The sequence below is a fragment of the Pogoniulus pusillus genome, chromosome 1, assembly GCF_015220805.1.
Source record: "Pogoniulus pusillus isolate bPogPus1 chromosome 1, bPogPus1.pri, whole genome shotgun sequence".
NCBI lineage: Eukaryota > Metazoa > Chordata > Aves > Piciformes > Lybiidae > Pogoniulus > Pogoniulus pusillus.
The window spans coordinates 44179107-44202991 of record NC_087264.1 but is presented as its reverse complement, the minus strand read 5'-3'; the positions used below and the strand labels follow the sequence as shown (position 1 = coordinate 44202991).

Below are 23885 nucleotides of genomic sequence, written 5' to 3'. Positions count from 1 at the left end.
ATCTACCTGGCAGTCAGTCACCAGTGGTATTCCCCAAAGCTCAGTACGGGGACCAGTCCTGTTCATTTTCTTTACCAGTGACTTAGATGAAGGCGTCAGATGCACTCTCAGTAGGTTTGCAGATGACATGGAATTAGGTGGGAGTGTTGATTTGCTTGGGGGTACAGAGGCTCTACAGAAGGACCTAGATAGGTTGGACTGATGGGCTGAAGTCAATTGTATGCCTTCAGCAAGGCCAAGTGCCAGGTCCTGCAACTGGGCCACAACAATGCCATGCAATGCTACAAGTTTGGGGAACAATGGCTAGAGAGCGGTGTGGTGGGAAAGGACCTAGGGGTACTGATTGACAAATGGATGAATATGAGCCAGTAGTGTGCCCAGGTGGCTAAGAAGGCAAACAGCATTATGGCCTGTATTAGAAATCGTGCAGCCAGCAGGACCAGGGAGAAGATTGTCCCTCTGTGCTCAGCATTGGTAAGGCCACACCTTGGTACTGTGTTCAGTTTTGGGCACTGCAGTACAGGAAAGACATCAAGGTGCTGGAGCAGGTACAGAGAAAGGCTACTAAGCTGGTGAAGGGCCTGGAGAACCAATCCTATGTGGAGCAGCTGAGGGAAGTGGGGTGTTCAGTCTGCAAAAAATAAGGCTGAGGGAAGACCTTACTGCTCTCTACTACTACCTGAAAGGAGGTTGTAGAGAGGTAGGAAGTGGTCTCTTCTCACAAGTAACTCATAATGGAATGAGAGGGAATGGCCTCAAGCGGCACCTAGGGGAGGTTTAGACTGGACATTAGGAAAAATAAATTCATGGGCAGGGTTGTCAGGCACTGGAACAGGCTGCCCAGGGAGGAGGTTGAGTTGCCATCTCTGGACATGTTTAAAAGCCATATAGATTTCATGCTTGAGGACGTGGTGTAGTGACAGGCTTGGTGGAGTGGGTGAAATGGTGTCCTTGGAGCCTTCTTTTCTGCAGGCTGAACAATCCCTGCTCTCTCAGCCTTTTAAGGTTATTTTTATCTGCTTTGTTTTAAAATCTCTGTTTGTATGTGCATATTTTTTTCCCCTCAATTTGTGTACTTTAATTTGCAGCTGCATTCTTTACATCAGTCTCTTAGAGATCTCAGTAGTGAACAAGTCCGCCTAGGAGATGACATCAGTCGGGAGCTGTCAAGAAGAAATCGGTACAGACTATAACTCCATGTGAAGAATAATGTGGAAAATAATTCTTATGCTTTTACATAATTTTAACTACTTTGCTTTTTTAATTTAAAAAAAGAGAAAATTGGGAGAGAGTGGGGGATTGCACAACATGTAGATGTGAAAACAGTGGCGTTAACTGCTTGCTTCATGCCATCTTATGTATAAATGTATGTAACACCTAGCAATTCTGATTTGTACTGTATAGTACATATTGCTTTTCTTCCTTTTTTTTATGTATGGATAAAATAATAAGGGCTTGAGAATTCCATTTAGAAATACTTTGCTCTTTATATTTCTGTGGTATTGGAGTCTTTTGAGGGCAAGCTGTCATGCAGGTCATAATATTCTTTTAAAGTATGTACTTGTCTCAACATATGGTACTTTGTCTAATAGCAACAGCAAGAATTAGTCTGCTGATTCTTAGTAAGAGCTAGTACAGTTCAAAAGGACCATGTAGACATGTTCATAATTTTATACTTGAGTTGATACCTAGCCTTTCAAACTAGATGCTCAATTATCTTCACTTGAAAATGGGAATGCTTTATGCCACTTGAGGCTGGTCTCTAATAATGGTAGGAATTTAGAGGCTGTAGAACAAACTGAATTAGTATAAAAATTCAGGAGATTGTTGCTGCTTTAAAGATCAACTGTGATAGTTTTCTTTTTGAACTGTATAAGATTGTTTTACTTATATTTTTTCTATGAAGGACTGATGCTGAGTTAAGAAAGACTCTAGAAGAGTTGTCCGAAAAGCTCACTGAATCCCAAAGACAAGAAATGGTGAGTGTGGCTAACATAAAAAGATGATTTATGTTAGTAATTAAAGCAGGATGTGAGTCTCTAGTTTAATGTGACTGCATCAGTACCTCACGTAAGTATGCATATCTGAAGATGGTCTTATCCGGGCTACTATAGATTGTTTTAATGAAATCATCAAGATGAGTGTTGTATTTCATAAATAGGTATATTTTTACTTGTTCAAAATAAAATGGAATGTTTTACAAGTGTGGATCTGATGAATGTGTCGGTTTCAAAATTCAGTCCTGGAGACAGCTGCTTTTTAACTTGAACCTTGGTTTGAATACTATCGTACTTGTTGAAGATACCTTTTGTAAGATACAAGCTTTGACACCTGAAGATGGTGAATAATTTTGCTTCTTCTTTCTTCTTCTGTCCTTTTCAATCCTTTTATCATCTGTGCAGCATAAAGGGAGGAGTCTCTTTGGGCTGCACTCTTATCTGACCTCTTTGTGACAAATGAAACAAAAGGAGGCAGGACGGATATGATGATTTCTGTTGCCTTTTATATGCTGAAAGCAGGTTAACTTCAGCCTGTGTCACTTACATCTGAAAGAAATCTGTTGTTCAGAGGGAAGTCAGAGTATTGCTGTAGGAACAAAAGCAGAAAGTCCTGTATGCACTTCTGGATGCATTATGCTTTATGTAGGTGTCAGTGGGGCGTCAATAGCAATGCTGACTCTTCAGAGCAAGTGTATGTCCTTATTTTCCCATAGGTTACTCATCGTGAACTGGTACTAAATGCTCTGTCAAGCATTTAGTGGTGTGTTTGTCACTGATAACAATATTGTTGTCACAGACCACTGCTGACACCAACAGACTTCGTTATTATACTTGTGTAAGTTGTCTACTCTAGATGTGAAATGGGTCTCACATGGAGTTAATGTGGTTACGGTTCCTCAGAGAACCAGGATTATTTTCAGATAAGGAACTGTCCAGAAGATCTGATGCAGAGATTCTTGGCATGGCACAGGTGACTTGTGAAAATGTTTATTGCACATTATCATTCATTTGCCATGAGAGCAAGAAGTTTAACAATATTTTTTTTTTAAGTTGAAGAAGTTTGCTTTTTTTTGTGATTTTGGTACTTTTTTTTTCTTCAAGTCTGCATTGATGATAAAATAGGTCATAGGAAGAAAGGCAACACAAATCTAATGAAAGAGATTCCAGTTATCAGGGGTCGTGCATTAGAAACAACAGTGGAAAGCTTAAAAGCAGGAGAGAAATCCAACAAGTAGGATACTGGTTTTTTGCATCCATCTTGACCAAGGAGACTGTTGTCAGGTTCCAACATGGAAATACATGAGAAGACTGTCTCAAGTGTGCAAGGACCTGTGTTGAGAATTTTGCTGTTCTGTAGCATAGATGACAAAGAATTTGTTAAACGTGATGATGAGCAGCCTGATTTGTCATGGTATGATGATGCTAAATTTTTCAGAATGGGGAAGGTAAGTATACTGCATTCCAGGAAGATTTGTACCTAAGCACTGTTAGGACATGAATGTAACATGGAAGCTTTTCCAGAGAATGCAGAGGAAGTTTTTGGGCTTGTGCTGCTCTGCAAAAAACTTCTCTTTTATCCTGGCTACCTAAATCCTTGTGCAAGAACTTCCATGTTTTTCCTGTATTACGCTTTCTCACCACAGTGCCCCTCCAAAGTCCCATAAAACTTTTTCATCATTCTAACTTCACAACTACCTTTTGTTTTCTTATACTTGTTTTAGATTGCTAAATAGTCCAGTACTTGATTTCACACTAAATTCATGTTCAGCCAAAACAAAGGATTAAAGCCTGAGTCCTTCCTGTTTCCCTAAATGAGATATTTATAAGTTCACCTCTGTCTAGGACCTTATGTTCTTGAAACTCTTCACAAAAGCTAAATATATTTGACACCTCTGTACCACTGAAAGTTTCTTGGCCAATTTCAGCAGTTTTGGGGAGGCTAAGGAATGAGAGACACAAATGAAACACTGTATTTCCTAACTAATTATTCTTTATGAAGTAGGCTAAAATTAGTGTTTATGAGGCTGCTTTTATTTAATCCTCTTGTTCAGGATTAGTGATAATTTAATGTTTCATAGTAAACATTTTGTTTCTGAAGAAATGTTAACCAGAATGGTACCTATTCTTTTATTCTAAACCAAGTAAGTAGTAGTTATTTCGTATGCCAGGTTCTCTTGTGCCTCCTTCTCCCCGCCAAAATCAACAAAAAAATGATGGGAAAAAGTGATTGCTTTAGGGAATCCATTTTTGCTCGTAGTGTAAGGTTTGTTCTTTGTTTACTGTATCTTTTGTTCTTTCATATATATCTGAAATAGTTTGTGAGGTTGAAAATTTGTTCTTTATGAAATGACTGATTACATGCATCAACAGAGACGTCAAGAATGATGATGAGTCATTTATAAGTGCATTGACGTTTCTCAGGGAGACAAAGGAGAAGAGGGGAAATTACTGAGAGTGTGCCAAGGAAGCTGGTTCTTGTTTAACCCCTTTATTGACACTGATTTGTGTCAACAACTTATGCTGCATGTTAGTAACCAGCAATGGGAATGTGAAATATGAGAGAGGGAGGCATGCTTGTCAAATGTTTTGAAATAATCTAGTATAGATCAGCTAAGAAACTTCACTGTCTTAAAAGCTAGTATTCTTAAAATCACTAGCAACTGATAGTGTTATTTTCCCTGCTACATAGTATCATTGGTTCTGCTACCTGGAATATCTTGTGATTTACTAGAAGTAGCATTAAGTAGCAGTTGTCAAAACTAATACAAATGCTGTTGCGATGCAGTCCTTAAGTTTTATACTTTACTTTCTAGTAATTAGTTATCCTGGATTATGACTGCAGCACTTTCATAAATCACATGAAAGAGCATGGTTTGACACAGTATGCTTTTTGAGGGTCTCCTGATGATTTTTAGAGAAAATAGAAAATACCAAATTGTAAGCTAACTATTGATCTGGCCATGCAAACTGATGTATTCTGCTTTAAAGCATAAGATTGTTTCATTCGTTAAACTTGATATAGCTGTGAAGCCTACAATACAAATGTATCCTTATTTATGTTTTTATTGCTACACTGCTCTTGCTCATATTACAATTTTCTATCTGTGCTGGTAGAAGTGTACTTAATGGTGAAAGTACAGATCAGAGCATGTTCCCCCTCCACTTGTTCCCCTCCGCTTTTAACAATACAGATTTAGTTTGCTGCCCACGAGAGGGTGCTGTCTGCTAGCATCTTGAAATGCAAAAGTAGAGCAGCTTTGGCATTGTAGTTTAATGCTGGATTATTCTGTCTGTAGTCCAAATTGCTTTGAAAGATAACTAGTGTTATTTGTATTAGTTTTTACATGGATTCACAAAATACTGAGTCTGAAAGCGGTGTAATTATCTAGTGCTATTACAGTCATTCTCATCTACTTAGCTCTTGTTTACTTTTCCAGATTTCAGAGTATGAATAAGACATACACTGGGCTGGTTTACAGACTGGAAAAGTGAAGGAAATTACTCTGGAAAAGTTAAATTTGCCTGTGGCAGAGAAGCTATTGCAGCTTCAGTTTAGGCCGGACCAAGCTTGGCATGGAGATATTTAGTACTTGGGTAGAATGACCACTTTAGGTATAAGTATGTTTTTCTCTAAAGAGGGTCAGTTACCTGCTTGAACACTTCTGGAGTACTAATTGCTGTAGATCCAGTTATTTTCTATACTAATCTAAATCTTATAAATTAAAGTTGTGACCATTACTACAAGAAGGACATTGAGTTGCTGGAGTGTTTCCAGAGAAGGGCAACCAAGCTGGTGAAAGGTCTGGAGAATGAGACTTATGAGGAGCAACTGAGGGAACTCTGATTGTTTAGTCTAGAGGAGAATAGGCTGAGGGGAAGTGACCTTAGAGGTTGCAATGAGAGGTGGATGTTGGTCTCTTCTCCCTAGTATCAAGTGATATAACAAGAGGAAATGGCCTTGAGTTGCACCAGGGTAGGTTTAGATAGGCTATTATGAGAAATTTCTTTATAGAAAGAGTGGTCAGACATTGCAATGTGTTGTCCAGGGAGCTGGTGGAGTCACCATCCCTAGAGGTGTTCAAAAAATGTGTACACATAGCACTTTGTGATATGGTTTTATGGCCACGATGGTGTTAGTTCCACAGTTGGATTTGATGGTCTTAGAGGTCTTTTCCAACTGAAACACTTCTGTGATTCTTCCTGCCCCATATTCTACTTAAGATGCATTAATTTCCTGCAAGGTGTTTGTTCTTTCACTTTGAAGGTATCAGAACGGGTGGAGAGAAGATTACAGGAAATAGAACAAGAGATGCATGCTGAAAGACAGCTTGTAGAAAGGCGCCAGGACCAACTGGGGCACATGTCTCTTCAGTTACAAGAGGTAAGCAAAGAGAAACTTCTTTGTTCTGGATTAAGTTAGGAATGTATCACAGTATTATTAGGATTGGAAGAGACCTCACAGATCAAGTCCAACCCTTTACCACAGAACTCAAGGCTAAACCATGGCACCAAGTGCCACGTCCAGTCTTGCCTTGAACAGCCCCAGGGACGGCGACTCCACCACCTCCCCGGGCAGCCCATTCCAGTATACAATCACTCTCTCAGTGAAGAACTTTCTCCTCACCTCGAGCCTAAATCTCCCCTGGCGTAGCTTGAGGCTGTGTCCTCTCGTTCTGGTGCTGGCCACCTGAGAGAAGAGAGCAACCTCCTCCTGGCCACAACCACCCTTCAGGTAGTTGTAGACAGCAATGAGGTCACCCCTGATTTGTAACCTTGTATCTGTCCAACTTTTAAAAGTCCTTTTATCTTTTGCTTATATCTTTAACTGTATCAATGCAGAATTGCTTGCTTTGGTGACCAGACAACTACAGATTCTGTTCTTCATGATACTGTCTTGTCTATGTTTAGACTATTTTTGGTAATGGGCATAAATGTTCTTTAAAAGAACTTCACTCTCTTTGCCCTCCCTCAGACATCAGTCAAACAAAAGCAAGGGATTAGCTAACATGTCTTAATTAAAACACTTTGTTTCCTAAAATGTAAAATTTGCTTGCAGTGAGCAGTTTATTATTAATTTAGTTCAACTAGGAATCAAATGCAGTTTAGTGCCCATACATCTCTACATTGCTTTGCAAACAGCTTCATTCAACAGTAATCCAACAAAGCATAAAATACTGTTTAGGAGACAAATGCAAATGTTTATGTTATAAATTAAAACTGGAGACAGCTAGTAGCTTTTTTATGGTTGTTTTAGGAAACGTGCAAAAAATACACCTCTTGTTTCTGGTCTTACCTGTTACTTAGAAAATCTGTGTCTTAACATAACGTTACTGTTTATTTCACTTCCTTTAAGATTTGTAATGTTACCTCTAATGTCATGTAGCTATGCAATAGAATACTGTAGTAGAGTAGAAAGGTGCTGTTGTTATTCTCACCGTTAATATTAATGACAATATACATGCTTTTTGGGAAGCAGCTGTTTTATGCTGTGCAGTGATATTGAGGAACCTTAATTTAGATCAACAGTTTGTATTTCATGTAAGGCTAAAGACTCCTCAAAGAAGAGGTAATATTTATGAAGATAAGATGCTCTTTTGATGTAGATAAGAACTAAAAAGTAATGTTTATCAAAATGCTTGTGGTGCTTCTGGTGGAATTTCATAAAAAGGTATTGTTTAATTTTCCCCACTATTGATGTCCCTGTGGGTGAAAAGAGCTTGAGTGTTTTATTGCGGTTTTAATTACTCTTTTATATGCCTGTGTCTGTTTCTAGATTCTTTGGTTGTGCCTTCAGTGTGGTAAAGGAATGTTTAATGAAGTAATTTGGTGTAATTTGATAGTGTTATCTGTGGATGGGAACATTTTTTTTCATCTTTTTGAAGGGATAATGACTTGCATCTGTCAAGATATGTTGACACTGGTTTCCTTAGAAGGAAAACTTGTATTCAGGTGAATGAATTCAAATCCATTTTGAAGGCTTTCAAATGATTGCCAATGTGTTTTGAGCCCTCAAGCTGGACAAATTTTTTTTCCTAGTAGCTAATCTTTTGAAGTTCACACAAAATGAATATGAAATACTAAATACACCCCCAAAATGCCATTCCCCTAAGCCACCCATCCTTTTTCTTCTGCATTCTATTTTGTTCCATATATATTTTTGTAAATTATTTTTCCTGATTAGCCACTTTTTTCTTTTTTTTTTTTTTTGTTTGGACACTACTGTTCAAAACTTTGAAATCCTCATTCTTAGTTTATAGGAAAGCTCAACATCTATTGGTCTGTTTGGTAACCTTTTACCAATAGGGATTTTCTCAACCCAAGATTCAGAGCCAGTGCTGACTGGAACAGGCTTATTCCACATTTGCAGCTGCTTCTGCTTGGAGGAGAATCACATTTCTTAACATTATCTTCACTCTCAAGCAAATCTCTCCAAATCATCCTTCTGGGTGGCTTTTCTCAATCATGACTTTGGATTTTTTGTACTGGAGTCTTGTCACTGTATTTTGAAATCCTAATAAAATGTACATTGTACCCTCTTGTAATTACTTACGGATTTGTTAGGAGCTTCTAACCTTTAATGTGAAATAGAACATGGTAGTGCCAGATGACAAGTATAGAAGGAAGCTTCTTTCAGTAAACATGAGGCAATTTTTCTTTGACAGACCACAGAAGAATATGGAGACAGTATCACCCTTGAAACACTGACTTTCATGACACTGTCAGTAGCAACAAAGAGTATGTTCTTGTAGAATCATAGAATCCTCTGGCTAATTCTCTTATAGCTACCTTAACAGCTTTGAGAATATCTTTGTGATGGAATTTCAACTTCCTACATGACAGAAATGTTTAAATTCCAATACTGCTAGGGGCCTTAGATCTCAGACCCTTATTATAAGGTTCATTTGAACTGTCCTATTTTCCTTCCTTGTTGAAATTTCATGTCCTTCTCTAGGTATAAAATGGTCTGACTTCTGGATGGTAGTTATCAGGAATTGTTAAACATTTCTGGAACACTTAGCATATGTCTTTAGCTCTCACATGGGCAAATTGGACCATTTTGCATCCTACATTTGAAAAAAAAAAAGATTTATTTTTGAGACCAAAAACTGTTTGGATCCTGTCCACACTGCCTCTCTGTGTACTGTTTTCCTTAGAGCCTGCTGTGTGGCAAAACTTTGTGAAGAAAATTACTTTATGGAATATAAATTACAGAAGAAATGGGAATATGAGAATACCCAAGGAGGCAAATAGTTTAGAACTGATCTAATCTCAAATTAAAAACAAACATGAAAAAATGACAACACAAAACAGCCTGGAAATTTGGTGCAGCAGATTGGAGTTTTTGAGCTTGCCTTTTCTTTTATTTTCTATGTTTTTTTCTGTTGTATATGGAGTTACAGATGAATAGATTCAGTATGGCAAACCAAGCAGAATAAATAAGGTCATTTCTGATTATGAGATATTTAAAAGTTGTGAATGTGAGTAGTTAAAAAAGGCTGTGATTGCAACAATGTATTTTCAAGATTACTTGTCTGTATTTTCATTACTTGCATCAGTTTAATTGTTTGTCTTTTGGTGAGCTATGTTTTCACCTTTTTGTGCTATAAATAAAACTAAATTTGACTTTAAAGATCTTAGAGCAAAGTTGTTAGGAAAACTCAATATTTCTATACCTTTTTTTCTGTCTGTTTGCTTGATTAAATCTCCTATATTCTAAGCAAACAGTTTCAGCAAAGTGTACAATGTAATTTTTTGGTATTTACTTTTCAGGAAAGTGCAGTGCCTGTAACTGACCACTACTTGTCAGTATTTTACTGCCTTAAGAGAATATTCTTTCTCCATCTCAATTATTAAATGGTGATTTGAATCTGACTCTGTCCTGGAACATAAGCAAGTCTCATACGTATCTGTCACTGAAATATCCAGACTGTGTGTAAATGCCTGGCAGGTTATGTTTAGGTAGCATACTCAAAACTGTGCTAGCTGCTAATGTAGTTGGTTAGAGAGAATTTTCACTCAGATTAGGAACATAGTCTTATAAATTGGTAGGGGTTGGAAAGGACCTCTGGAGATCATCTAGTCCAAACCCTTTGCTAAAGAAGAATCACCTAGGTCAAGTAACATAGGAATGCATCCACATGGGTCTTGAGAGTCTGTAGAGAAGTAGACTTCACAACCTCTCTGGGCAACCTGTACCCTCACAGTAAAGAAGTTTTTCCTCATGTGGAGGTGGAACTTCCTGTGCTTTAGATTGTATGCATTGCCTCTTGTGCTGTCACAGGGAACCACTGAAAAGACTGGCTCCTTGACACCCACTCTTCCTATATTTGTAAGTATTAGTAAGATAATTTCGCAGTCTTCTCTTCTCCATACTAGGATGTGGTACATTTTTACTTTATTTTAAATAGCATGGAGCCAGAGTGGTCTGCTAGTGTATTTCTACTAGTATGACTATAATTCAGTGATCAGTTTTGCTCTGAAAGAGCAAATTTCAGTTTGTGGTCAGTGCATTACTTTCAAATAATCTGGTTTTATTTAAAAACCAAAAGCAAACAAACCCCAAACCCTAAGAAAAGTTAGTACAGTTGAGTTGCAGGAAAAGTCATGATTTTCTGTTGGAAGGTTTTCATAAGTTGGAAGGATTGAAAGCTGTTGTTACAGAAGCCTCCTCATAGTTTTCCCCCTTATATAAGAAAAAATGTCTGTCTAGCCAAGGCATCTTCTATTTGAGGTTCTGGATTTTGATGTGTTGTCTGTGAACCAGATGTGTTGAGCTGGAGTATACCAGATGTGTTAATATTCTAATACTGTCTTATGCTCACAAGCTGTAAAGATTTACTCTTCTGGGTCAAATCAAAAGCTCATCTAGCCTGTTAAGGACATGATCCTGTTTCTGACCATCTGGGTCAGAGTCTGATGTCTCATTGGTCCAACCCGAAACCATGCTGTGTTCTCTTGCGGACGCCTCCATGCCTGCCCTCCTCAAGGCCTTGTCAACCTCCTTATCATAGAATCAACCAGGTTGGAAGAGACCTCCAAGATCATCCAGTCCAACCTATCACCCAGCCCTATCCAGTCAACTAGACCATGGCACTAAGTGCCTCATCCAGTCTTTTCTTGAAGAGCCTCAGGGACGGTGCCTCCTCCTGGCCATTCTGGACATTAATACTTTCAAGAGAAAGCTCTCAATGGGGAAATCCTTCCTACTGTACTGCAGCAGACCAACAGTCACACCTAACCTGAGAGTGCTCTCAATCCCTGTGTTGAGGTCATTGATAAAGATACTAAATAGGAGTGGTCTCAGCACTGAGCCCTGGGGAGCACCACTTGTGACTGCTGCAGAGTGTACACCATCCAGGCCTAGGACAGAGAGTTTCTTCAGGAGAATGCTGTGAGGAGTCCATGTTTACCTGGACTGTACTGAAGTCCAGGTAAACAACATCCACAAATATACATTTGTAGTATAAGTGATAGAAAAGACCTTTAATCTGAAGTTATTGCTAACTACCATTCAGTGATGCTGATAAATTGAAATGGAATGATAATTTCTATGGTTTCTTCTGGGAATTAAGATGTATTAATGCAAAAAGTTATTTTCTGCCTTCAGTAAAGGACATCTTTGAAAATTTTCCAAAATTTCCTAATTCCAGTCCACCTTTAGCATTTTCCTTATGATGCTTATATTTCTAACAAAATCTGCACATGTTTTTGGGGCTAAAATATACATCTGGTCCTAAAAATAAGATTGGCATACAGTTGACTGTGTATAATAGGGCTTCTGATTGTGCTAGTAAAAAGCTTGATTTGAGTTAGTACCCATCCTATATGCCTAGTTGTCCCAGGTTGGGAGCTATGGGGTTAAAAAAGAAATCCTCTAGGGATTAGAAGGTTGTTGTTCAATCTCATAACTCTGCTATCTCTTCACAGTATCATCAGGGTTGGAAAAGACCTCACAGATCATCAAGTCCAACCCATCACCACAGAGCTCAAGGCTAGACCATGGCACCAAGTGCCATGTCCAACCTTGCCTTAAAGTGCCCCAGGGACGGCGACTCCACCACCTCCCCGGGCAGCCCATTCCAGTGTCCAATGACTCTCTCAGTGAAGAACTTTCTCCTCACCTCCAGCCTAAATCTCCCCTGGCGCAGCCTGAGGCTGTGTCCTCTTGTTCTGGTGCTGGCCACCTGAGAGAAGAGAGCAACCTCCTCCTGGCCACAACCACCCTTCAGGTAGTTGTAGACAGCAATAAGGTCACCCCTGAGCCTCCTCTTCTCCAGGCTAAACAATCCCAGCTCCCTCAGCCTCTCCTCGTAGGGCTTGTGCTCAAGGCACACCAGCCTCATCGCCCTTCTCTGGACACGCTCAAGCATCTCAATGTCCCTTTTAAACTGGGGAGCCCAGAACTGAACACAGTACTCAAGGTGTGGTCTAACCAGTGCAGAGTACAGGGGCAGAATGACCTCCCTGCTCCTGCTGACCACACCATTCCTGATGCAGGCCAGGATGCCACTGGCTCTCTTGGCCACCTGGGCACACTGCTGGCTCATGTTCAGGTGGGTATCAATCAGCACCCCCAGATCCCTCTCTGTCTGGCTGCTCTCCAGCCACTCCGACCCCAGCCTGTATCTCTGCATGGGGTTGTTGTGGCCAAAGTGCAGCACCCTGCACTTGGAGCTATTGAACCCCATCCCACTGGACTCTGCCCATCTGTCCAGGCGGTCAAGGTCCCGCTGCAGGGCCCTTTATAAACTTATTCTACTTTCCTCTTCCTCCAGCCCTGTGTCGGGACAAACATGTAAGCAGTAGGCCTGTTTTGGGGGCCTCCAGAGGCTTGTGCTTAGGCCTCTTTGATGGCGGAGGTGTTAAAAGGGGAGGATTGGAGCACTGGGGATTATAGATTTAGTTTTGGATTGGGCAAAAATTCAAGGGGATAGCCATGGATGCTGTATCTGTTTTGTAACTACCTGAGGGGTGGTTGTGGCCAGGAGGAGGTTGCTCTCTTTTCTCAGGTGGCCAGCACCAGAACGAGAGGACACAGCCTCAGGCTGCGCCAGGGGAGATTTAGGCTTGAGGTGAGGAGAAAGTTCTTCACTGAGAGAGTCATTGGACACTGGAATGGGCTGCCTGGGGAGGTGGTGGAGTCGCCGTCCCTGGGGCTGTTGAAGGCAGGATTGGACGTGGCACTTGGTGCCATGGTCTAGCCTTGAGCTCTGTGGTAAAGGGTTGGACTTGATGATCTATGAGGTCTCTTCCAACCTTGGTGATACTGTGATACTGTAATTTCTGTATGTCTCCAAGTACAATTCTGTTTTTTTTTCTCCAACTGATTTGAGAGCTTCATTCTGTCATCTCTCCAAAAAAATCCACACTAGTGGGCTATTCTGAACTGGTATTTGTAGTCCTTAAAATAACCCCAACCAAACAAGCCACTTGTGCAACAATGACATGGGCTGAACAGTGTTGTCCCTAGAGCCTTTTTGAGTATAATTGGGGTGTGTCATGTCTGTATGCAGTTTTGGGTTGTATGTTTTACTGGAGCAATAGATTTGAATCTGTTCTGAGTTCTTAAAGAACTATCTTAAATATGTCACAGTTTTAGAGTATCTGATCATGAGTCAGTAAGATTAAAAGGATAATTCTTGATGTTGTATGATATTTTCAGTGGAATATCTACAGTAAATGTTTTCTACAATCTCAGATTTTAGTGTAAACTGTTGAAGCAACAGAGTAGGCCAAACTACACTGACACCATTATGTTCCCTGAAGTAAAGATGTAAGACTGTGATAAGTATATAAATTCACTTAATTTCTTCACAAAACTACATTTAAAGGTGAAACTTCAAAGCTGAATGCCTGGTTTCACTGAGGCTGATGAGTATTTTGCCTTCTGTTTTCATACAATGAAATTCTTCACCCTGAGAATGGTGAGGCACTGAAACAGGTTGCTTGGAGAAGTTGCAGAGAATCCAACTCTGGAAGCTTTCAAAGCCAGGTTGTATGGAATTTGAGCAACTTAGCATAGTAGGTGTCCTTGCCCATGACAGGAGAATTGGAATTAGATGATCTTTAATGTTCCAGCTCAAGCTATTGCATGATTCTATGAAATCATTCCCCAGGATACAGTGAGGAGAAAATGTTCAAAAACTTAATGAAATTACAAATTTCAAGGATATTGTTTAAGGTGATATTCCTTTTCAAAAGTGAAATAAAAGAGCTGCTCAGGAAGAATAGACTGGCAAAAAGACAGTTCTTTCTGGACAGGTTATGCTTTCATCTGGTCAGATTCTGTCAGTATGGCTAGTGATCTTGCTCAACTAGTATTTCTAGGTGATGTTTAAGATGAATCTGTGACATTGTTATGGTTTGAGATATCCAGTCTTGGATTGTGTATGTTGCAAACTGTGTGTCATTAATGTCTGTGATGTCTAAACTGTTCCTTTGCCAGCAATTGGCTGTGTTCTGCAAATAGTGTTGGTGTGCAGAGAGAAAAGATTTTGGAACTGTCACTGGAAGCAGTTTTATTTTTCTAAGAACCTTTAGGAAATGTACCTCAGTGTAGATACTTTGGTTCAGAGAGAGACAGGGAAAGTCCCCATCAATTTCTTATTCTATTTCTAAAGTAATGCACGTTGATGTCAGTAACAATTCTGTGCTAATACTGTGATTCTAAACATCTGTCCAGATTCAGATAAAAATAACTTTCTTTTCTTTTTTTGTTTCCTTCACACCCTTATGCTGTTGTTTTTCTTACTGCAGTGTATTGTATTTCATATCATGGATATTTCACATTAGAGAATATATTTTTTTCAGCTGATATATTAACATCTTGTCTCTGGAGCCTCTTAGACCTTCCTTTCTAAGTGTTTTGGGTCAACCTTGAGTGTCTGGAGTTGTATACGTTGGAAAGGTGTTAGTGCTAGATTTGACTTTGCATTTGGCCTTGCTCTGCATGCGTTTATATATGCACAGGCTTACATTTTTTTCTTCGTAACAGTGCACGTTCACTCCTTATGGAAATATTCGGCATAGACAGAAAGCATTTGTCTAGATTTTCTTTATTAAATATACCAGCAGATTCTTTCATTTACAAATAAGACTTCTGTAACTTTTATAATGAAGTTAATGATTGACTTTTTTTCCTCTAAAGGCTTTAAGGAAGCAAGGTGCTAAAGCAGATGAAACAGAACTACTCATGAAAAATAAACTTGTGAGATATCAAAATGAAAAGAACCAAGTAAGACTTTCTTGTTTGGTATTAAATAAGTGTATAATGTCATATGCTACAGTGTATGCTTCCTTTTTCAGAGATACCAGCAGGATAAAAGTTTCTTTAAGATAAGAGTGGGTTGTTTGCTTCTTTTTTTTCATCAGCGGTCATGTGAAGGAAAGACAGAAGTTCTGTATAGCTATGTTGAAAGCTCTTTACTTCTGACAACTCTTCCATCCTCCTAGGTTGGGCAAGTTTATAATTTGAGGATTCTCCTTGATTTCTTTCTCTGATTTATCTCTGAATTTATCTATAGTCTACTGTTGCTTATTTGCAGCAGCTCAAATATGCAGCTCTTCTTCATCCCTGCAACTAATGCACGCTGGTTATTTTGCATCGTGGTTACTATTCGATACTCTTATGGAACTGCCTGTTGCCATAGTGCTTTCTTCCTCTGCATTGAAAACAAGTTTTCATATATTTCTGTTCTGAGAGGGTGCTAGGGCTATGTTACATTTTTTCTAGATTTTTTTCCTCTTGCATAGTTTAGCATTTTTGTCAGTACTTTTGAAGTTATACCACTTTATGCTAAACTATTTAGCGGTTTATGTTTTCTCTCTCCAGTCCATTAATACTTGTCCTATTTACTTTGCCCATTTGCAAAGAAATAGCTATCACTACAATAACGATTTCTGCTGTTAAAACCTGTATTTATTTCCATGTGAATCGTTGATCTTTGAGCTACTTATGGTCGAAATCAGAAAATACTTCTTAGAATTTGTTTTCTGTTTTTTTTGTTGGCTTGCTTGTTTTTTTTAATGGTGTCAGTTTGAATATTTCTGATTAAACATGTTTTTATTCCCTTAACATTGTATGTCTCAAATCCAGGAATGGTGTTTTTGAAGCTTTAAAAGAGAGTTGTAACTCAGTAAAAAATTGCTTTTGTGCTATTTCATCTAGGATTACATATACCACTTCGTATTTTCATATGATATAGAGTATTGTACAAAAATTACAGAATGCAAGTTAAATTCTGATTATATAATTAAGTACAGCAGAGATGTAGTACAAATGAAAGTCTGCTTAAAATTTTGGACAAATAAGAATGTTGTATATATTATATCTCCTTTTAAATGGATAGTTTTATCTATTAATTTGTGCCAGGATTAAATAGTTAAAATATACTTTTGTACTGTGATGCATACATTGCTTTTCTTTCTTCATCATCTTCTATAATGACAGCTTGAGAAGGAATTGGAGCAGTCCCAGAAAAAGTTGAATGAATCTGAAAGCAGTAGAGAAGCTCTTTTGCGTCAGGTAACTGCTTCAGTATGATGAAAACCGTGAGGTTTTCATACCAGATTATGTCTGAGTCTTTTTGCTTACTCGTCCTATCTGACCTTCTCTTAATATTATTTTCTAAGGGAAAAAGGAAATACAGAAAGACAAGCTTGAGTTTAAAATATGTGGATTGATATGTCATCATACTTTTTCTGCTATATATATTCATATATAATTAAAGTAGTGGTAATAGTTATGGCACTTTTAAAGTCCCTTAACACATTATTTCTAAGTGCCCTTCATTGTCTTCTTTAGAACTACTTGTATATTAGTAATTACTGCTGATAAACTGGTGACCTAGAAGTGTTATGTTGTGTAACAATGTGTCAGTAGTATATAAACCCCAAATATCTGAAAAACTTTAAGCAGTATTTAAATCTACAAGTTTCAGCATCTTGCATTATAGTTTTAGAAATGTGTCCTTTCTCATAACCATGTCTAATCCTTTCAGAGGAGCTAGGAAAAAAAATATATAAATATTGACTGAAAAACATATATAAATACATAATAGCAGCCTTCTAGTACCTGAAGGGAGCTTTCAGGAAGGCTGGAGTGGCACTGTTTACAAAGGCCTGCAGTGAAAGGATATGGGGCAATGGTTTTAGAGTAGAGTTAGATTGGAGGAACAAGTTCTTTACTGTGAGAGTTGTAGAACACAGGAACACGTTTCCCAGGGAGGTAGTTGAGTTCTCATGCCTGGAGATATTCAGTGTCAGGCTTGACAAGGCTCTGGGTAACCTGATCTATCACAGTATCACCAAGGTTGGAAGAGACCTCACAGATCATCAAGTTCAACCCTTTACCACAGAGCTCAAGGCTAGACCATGGCACCAAGTGCCACGTCCAGTCTTGCCTTGAACAGCTCCAGGGACGGCGACTCCACCACCTCCTCGGATCTAGTTGGGTATGTCCCTGCTTACTGCAGGGTGTTTGGACTAGATGACCTTTAGAGATCCCTTCCACACAAACCATTCTATGATTGTGTTTAGGGAGGGAGCAGTTGACATCCTGATCTGTTAGCATTATTTTTTTTGTGTATTTGGCAGAAGTTTGAGTTGCTTGCGTTACTGTTTTGAATCTAACTCATTGTGCATGGAATAAAGTACTATACCACATAAGGATAATGTGGTATAGTACTTTCCTTCAATTCAATTACTGCATGTCATGTTTCCTTTATTTTCCTGTACAAAAGTCATCTTTAAGTGCTAGACTGTATATCACAGAAAGGAAAAATGTATAAAAAACCCTTTTGTTTCTTAAGAATAAGTACATTGTATTTTTAATGAGTAGAATTTAAATAAAATATATTGCTTATTATATAGGTATTTTCATAGAATCATAGAATCAACCAGGTTGGAAGAGACCTCCAAGATCATCCAGTCCAACCTATCACCCAGCCCTAACCAATCAACTAGACCATGGCACTAAGTGCCTCATCCAGTCTTTTCTTGAAGACCCCCAGGGATGGTGCCTCCACCACCTCCCTGGGCAGCCCATTCCAATGGGCAATCACTCTCTCTGTGAAGAACTTCTTCCTAATATCCAGCCTATACCTCCCCTGGCACAACTTGAGACTGTGTCCCCTTGTTCTATTGCTGGTTGCCCAGGAGAAGTATATAAAGACAGTTGCCAGCATTTTGTTTCATCTAAAAAAATTAATGCTTGTCTACAGTCAATAACTAAAATGTTTCCTTTAGTTTTGAATAATTACTTTATGGCCTATAATAAGGAAGTAATTTATCTTTTTGCTTACCATCTGCAGTGCTCTTGAGATTTATTTACAAATATTTCTTGTGTATTTGTTTTTTGTATCATTGAATTAAAGTACTCTATTTAGTCTTTTGTTGTTTTTCACAAGCATTTGATACCTGTACATGCATTTTAGATTGAAGATCTTCGTTCCAAACTTTTGAGAGTAGAAGACGACCGTTTAGAGTTGCAGCATCAGATTTCACACGTTGCTGCACGCTGCCAGAGCTACCAGGATGTACAAGATGATGACAGGAGAATTAGAATAGGTATAATTCTCTTTTTCTTTTTTTCACTAGAAGCCTGCAAATTAGTTAGCCTGAACATAAATTTTGCCTTTGAGTTTCAGTCTGATTCTTCTACTATATCAATGAATCTCCCTTACTTAAGGTTCTGACACCTGAACATTAAGTTATACATATCAATGAGGGTTAAATTTTAGGATAAAATATCAAGAATTGCATGGTGAAAACAAATGAATATTGTTAGAGACAATTTCAGTGAAATGTGTAGTGTTTTTGAGAAGAAAAACGTTTGCAATATTTAAAAACAACTTTTCTGAAATGTTACATTTCAGTCTCTCTGCAGTTTAAATTCTGTCATCTTGAAGATTGTAGCAAAAGTTAATGACACTGATGAATTTCTGGTAGATTTTTAAAGGGGTAATAACATGTTCCAGAGAGGTGAAGAAAAGTTCCCACTATGATGTAGCTAGACCTCTGTTTGCACTTTGTTAGAATTTTTGACTGGAATGGTAGTATCTAGAATGAAAATGCTTGAAGCCATTTCAAGGTGTAATAGCATATTAAATTACTGCTTTAGTGAGGCTTTTAATTTTTAGTTATCTCTCTGAATTTAAACTTTTCAAACATAATCAAAAAGACATTGGAGAAAGTCTTTATCTTTCTCCTTGTTAACACTGAAATGTATTCCTCAAGATAACAACAGAATGGTGACTCCGAGTTCAGTGTCTCTGAGCATTGAATTAATTAAGTTTGGTTAATGATTGATTTTTATATTTTTGTACTTCAGCTACTGAATTATTATCTGGATTGTTAAAACAGGACTCTGACTCCATGTTTTGCAAATGGCATACAGAGAGCTGGAAAACAGACAGATTTTGTTCATGTCTTAGCTTCAAAAATGCACGAAATAGCCATTTAATAGTGTTTTTTTCCCCAGTCTTATTAATGTATCTGATTAAAAGTGTATTTATTTGAAACAATATGCCTTTCATGTTAATGAAAGCCTGTTTTAATTTTTTCATTTCTATTATAAATCAGTACTATTGTGAAAATATGAAAAAAAACAAAAAGAAATCTACTGGAGATGTTATTTATTCAGCTGTCATCCTCGTTATTGTGTTATTTCTGTTTCTTCAAAGATGCATGGGAAGAATACAGATGAAGATTTTCTTTGCCTGTAGTAGTTGTTTATGACTAAAGAGTTGTGAATTTCTGGTTGGGAAATTTACAGCTTACTCTAAAGAATGTCTATTGTAGTTGTAGGATTCAGGCATAAAATTTACAGATACTGTGACTTCCAAACAAGGACTTATTACTCTGGTCATATAAACTCTTGGCCTTGAAATTTGAGGCTGAGTTCCATTAACACCAGAATTTCCCCAATGTTTCTTCTGACCTATTATTTTTTATTGGGTTTTGTTGTTCAGTTGGGGTGTTTTTTTTGAGGGGGGTGAAAGGGGGAATGAGAATGAAAAATCCCTGTAAAAAGACTGCAGAAACAAATGCTGTCACCTTCACTAAAAGGTTATGATACAGCTATAACCATTTTTCATAGAGGGTTTAGAGTAGTCTCAAGCAGAGAATAAAATTGCTGAAAGAGAAATGAGGAAAAAAAGCAATTTACCTTAAGTCTGTGTTTCTACTGGACCTGTTGTTCTGTTCTCACTGTTTTATAGTAGCTGAAAGATACGAGAGGGAGAAACAAGAACTGGAGAAGCATATTGTGGAGCTTAAAGCAAAACTTAATCACAATGCTGTAATGTCAGAGGTAGAAGAATTAAAGAGGTGCATAGAACAAAAGGATAGGGAGAAAGCGCAGCTTGTTATGCATATACAGGTAAGTAATAGTTTGTCTTTTCTCATTATTTCACATACATATGTAGATGAGTAAAATTTAGATTTTTGGATTCTCTATTCCATCATGCTTCAGAAATTAAGTTTAAACAAACTGTGATATCTTGTTCTATGTCATAGTAGAGTAACAAAGCCAGATCATAACAGCTTTTGGGTTTTTTTATATCATTAAGTGCAATATCATCATAATTCTGTGCTGATTTAAATCAAACTAAGACATCAAATTACATTTGGAAAAAAATGAAGTCTCAAGCTAAATTCCTACATGCTTTATGAAAACTGATTATTGAACAGGTTGAAAAATACCTAGAGTGTTTCTGTAAAGGGCAAAGCAAGCAAAACTCATTTCTTCATATCCATCAGCATTTCTGTTTTAGCTGACCGAAACAACTCCAGACTGACTGGAAGCATGCTGATGTTTTGCCATGTGGGGGTCTGAGAAATTCTAATCACTTTTATGACAGGAGTTAAAGGGATAAAAATGCATATTAACCCAAATTTTGAAAACTTTTTCATGTAGAACATGCCTTTTGAGAATCAGAATGATGATCTAATACTAATTTCCTACTCGGAAAATACTGATGGAAGAGTGCTCAGCTGGGGTCATTGTCATTGATCTGAGGTAGAAGTCTTCGACTTCCCTGATTACCTCAACAGAAAACACTTTGTACTTCTTATCTGCTTCCCACTGCCGTTGTCCTACAGAGGCTGCTACAGGAAAATAGCTAGTGTATTTTCCTTTTAATGAGACATCAAGAATGCAAGGATGTGAATTCCTAAACTTTTGTACTAACAAAGCATTTTGTCAAGCTCGCTCTAACAGCTGCTCATATCAGATAGTCTGATTCCCAGTTGGAATTGACCAGCCATGTTTGACTTCAGTGTAGTTTGGTTAGTGGGAAGGATGTGACTGCATTTGCCCCTGGTGATACTACAAATTTCTTTTGATTTATTTAAATCTCATTGTTTTCATCAATTTGAGTTGTGTATATTCAGTCTCTGAGAGTTGCCATAAATGCACAATATGATGTAAAATGGAGAGACTGACAAAGGTTGTAATCACATTTTTAAACTTGTGTTTAGAATTTAATTTCATCTTAATTCTTAAATTTAATAGAGAACATTTTTATTTCAGATGTTGTAGTTTACCAGAGGATGCTTCTACATCTGTCTTAATGATACTTTTCTGCATGGAACTATATAGATATGGAGCAAATTATACATAAATTATAAAGATGCAATACCCAAGTTTTTCCATAAACATTTTTAGTCTATTTGTGAAATTGATTTGCTAATTATTGCTCATCCTAATTAGGTCAAAGTAATCTTAAAGTATTGTCCAGCAAAGTGTAACAGCAGACAGTTTGTTAAAAATATTTCAGATTTTCTGAGGCCAAGTTAGTGATTTGTTTCTTTGAGATGAGAATTCTTTTGTAATATAAGTCTTCCAGTCCTATGAAGAGTGACAAGGCAGATGACACCAAACTGTGTGGTAGTGGCGACACACCAGAGGGATGAGGTGTCATCTATAGGGACCTGAACAGATGAGAGAGGTGGGCCCAGGTCAACATCATCAAGTTCAACAAGAGCAAGTGCAGGGTCCTGCACCTGGGACAGAACAATCCTCGCTATTAGTACACGCTGGAGTATGAGGTTTTAGAGAGCAGCCCTGTGGAAAGGTACTTGGGGGTGCTGATGGACGAGAAGCTGTACACGAGCAGATAGTGTGTGCTTGCAACCCAGAAGGCAAATGATATCCTGGGCTGCATCAAAAAAAGTGTGGCCGGGAGATCCAGAGGGATGATTCTGCCACTTTACTGTGCTCTTGTGTGACCTCACCTGGAGTTCTGCATCCAGTTTTGGATCCCTCATTATAGGAAGACCCTGGACCTGATGAAGTGGGTCCGGAGGAGGGCCACAGAAATGATCAGAGGCTTAGAGCACCTCTGCTATGAGGACAGGCTGAGGGAGCTGGGGTTGTTCAGTTTGGAAAGGAGGAGGTTCCGGGGAGACCTAATAGCAGTCTTCCACTACCTGAAGGAGGCCTACAGGAAGGATGGAGATAAGTTGTTTACAAAGGCCTGCAGTGACAGAATGAGGGGCAATGGGTTCAAGCTTGAGAAGACCAGATTTAGATAGAATGTTAGGAGCAAGTTCTCTACTATGAGGGTGGTGGAGCACTAGAAGAGTTTTCCCAGGAAGAGGGTTGAGGCCTCTTCCCTGGAGGCATTCAAGATGGGGCTTGATGGGGCCCTGGGTAACCTGGTCTAGTGGGAATGTCCCTGCTGACTGCAGTGGGGCTGGACTCAATGACCTCTAGGGGTCTCTTCCAGCCTGGACCATTCTGTGATCTTATTGTCATTAAAATGAATTTCATGGATTTTTCATCTCTAAAGTTGAACCTATTATCCAATTATTTTAATTGTATGAGCCAATTAATGTGGCTGAAAATCAGTAAGTAGCAGTTTTCTAAATGCAAATAAATATTCCTACAAAGTAAGAGAAATTTTATCCTTTACAGACAAACCCGTATTGCTATGTCACTGGAGTTCAAATGCTAAAATAATGCTACAGAAGCATTTTAGATGGACAGATACTGTTCACTTTGAGTAGTAGATTCTCTATCTAGGGTCTCTAAGTAGATTTTCTATCTAAAATGACCTATCAACCTGGAAGGAAAAAAGAACTTTTAGTGGTATCTTATATTGACATAAACTATTGCCTGTCAGAACAAGTTCAAGCTTGGAGAAATATGGAGAAGGCATCACTTCCAGAAACTAATTGTGTGCAGTGTAACTTTTACTGAATGAATAAGTACACTTAATGACTGATTGAATGTATGCATATTTGATTATTCAATTCACAAAATTTAGACTTGAATGAAAAATTTAAAGCTTCTGGATTAATACTCTGTGATAGTTAAACTATTGGCAAGAGATGCAGATCATATTGTGATTAATAAATTAAGATTTGAGTTTTGCATTCAGGAGAAGTAATTTGGTACATAATTTGGATGGCATTGTTGAAAACATTATCAATTATGAGCAGTGTGACTGCACAGTAGTCTCCAGTGACTGCATTCCTGTGATACAGGGCAAAGAAAAGGAGGGGGAAAAGCAACTCTAGATTCACTTTAAATGACTAACATAATTAGTGTGCAGGGGGTGAAATGTGCCTTCTTCTATTATTTTCAGTATAGAACATTTACATAGAGCTGTGATATGTAAATTGTAGCAAATGAGTAATCCTCATTTGCATTTATTATGTCTATAAAAGTTTTTTCAGTTGCACTGAATACAACATGTGTTGTGTTTTTCTATACCTAGAATGAAACTTGTTTTGCAGCTAGTGATGAATTTATTTTTAAATTAGGTGTTGAAAGTGTGAGTCAAAAGCATGATATGGGAAGTCAAGCTGGCAGCTGGAAGTCCAATCTATATGAGTTACTGGAACAGTGACAGAGTCACATATTTTGTTCCTGTGTTGATC

The 23885-nt window shown here is 38.2% G+C and overlaps 1 protein-coding gene across 6 annotated transcripts in view; it reads left to right on the top strand.

Moving 5' to 3' along the window:
• The window catches only part of CEP128 (centrosomal protein 128), a 127977-nt gene that overhangs the window by 14781 nt on the left and 89311 nt on the right, over positions 1 to 23885 (top strand). For all 6 annotated transcript variants that reach the window (XM_064151091.1, XM_064151080.1, XM_064151100.1 and 3 more), the window contains exons 6-12: positions 1089 to 1180; positions 1907 to 1979; positions 6265 to 6381; positions 15148 to 15234; positions 16450 to 16524; positions 18434 to 18566; positions 20219 to 20379. In XM_064151091.1, the coding sequence (XP_064007161.1) occupies positions 1089 to 1180; positions 1907 to 1979; positions 6265 to 6381; positions 15148 to 15234; positions 16450 to 16524; positions 18434 to 18566; positions 20219 to 20379 (738 nt within the window). The remainder of the gene's footprint in view (positions 1 to 1088; positions 1181 to 1906; positions 1980 to 6264; positions 6382 to 15147; positions 15235 to 16449; positions 16525 to 18433; positions 18567 to 20218; positions 20380 to 23885) is intronic.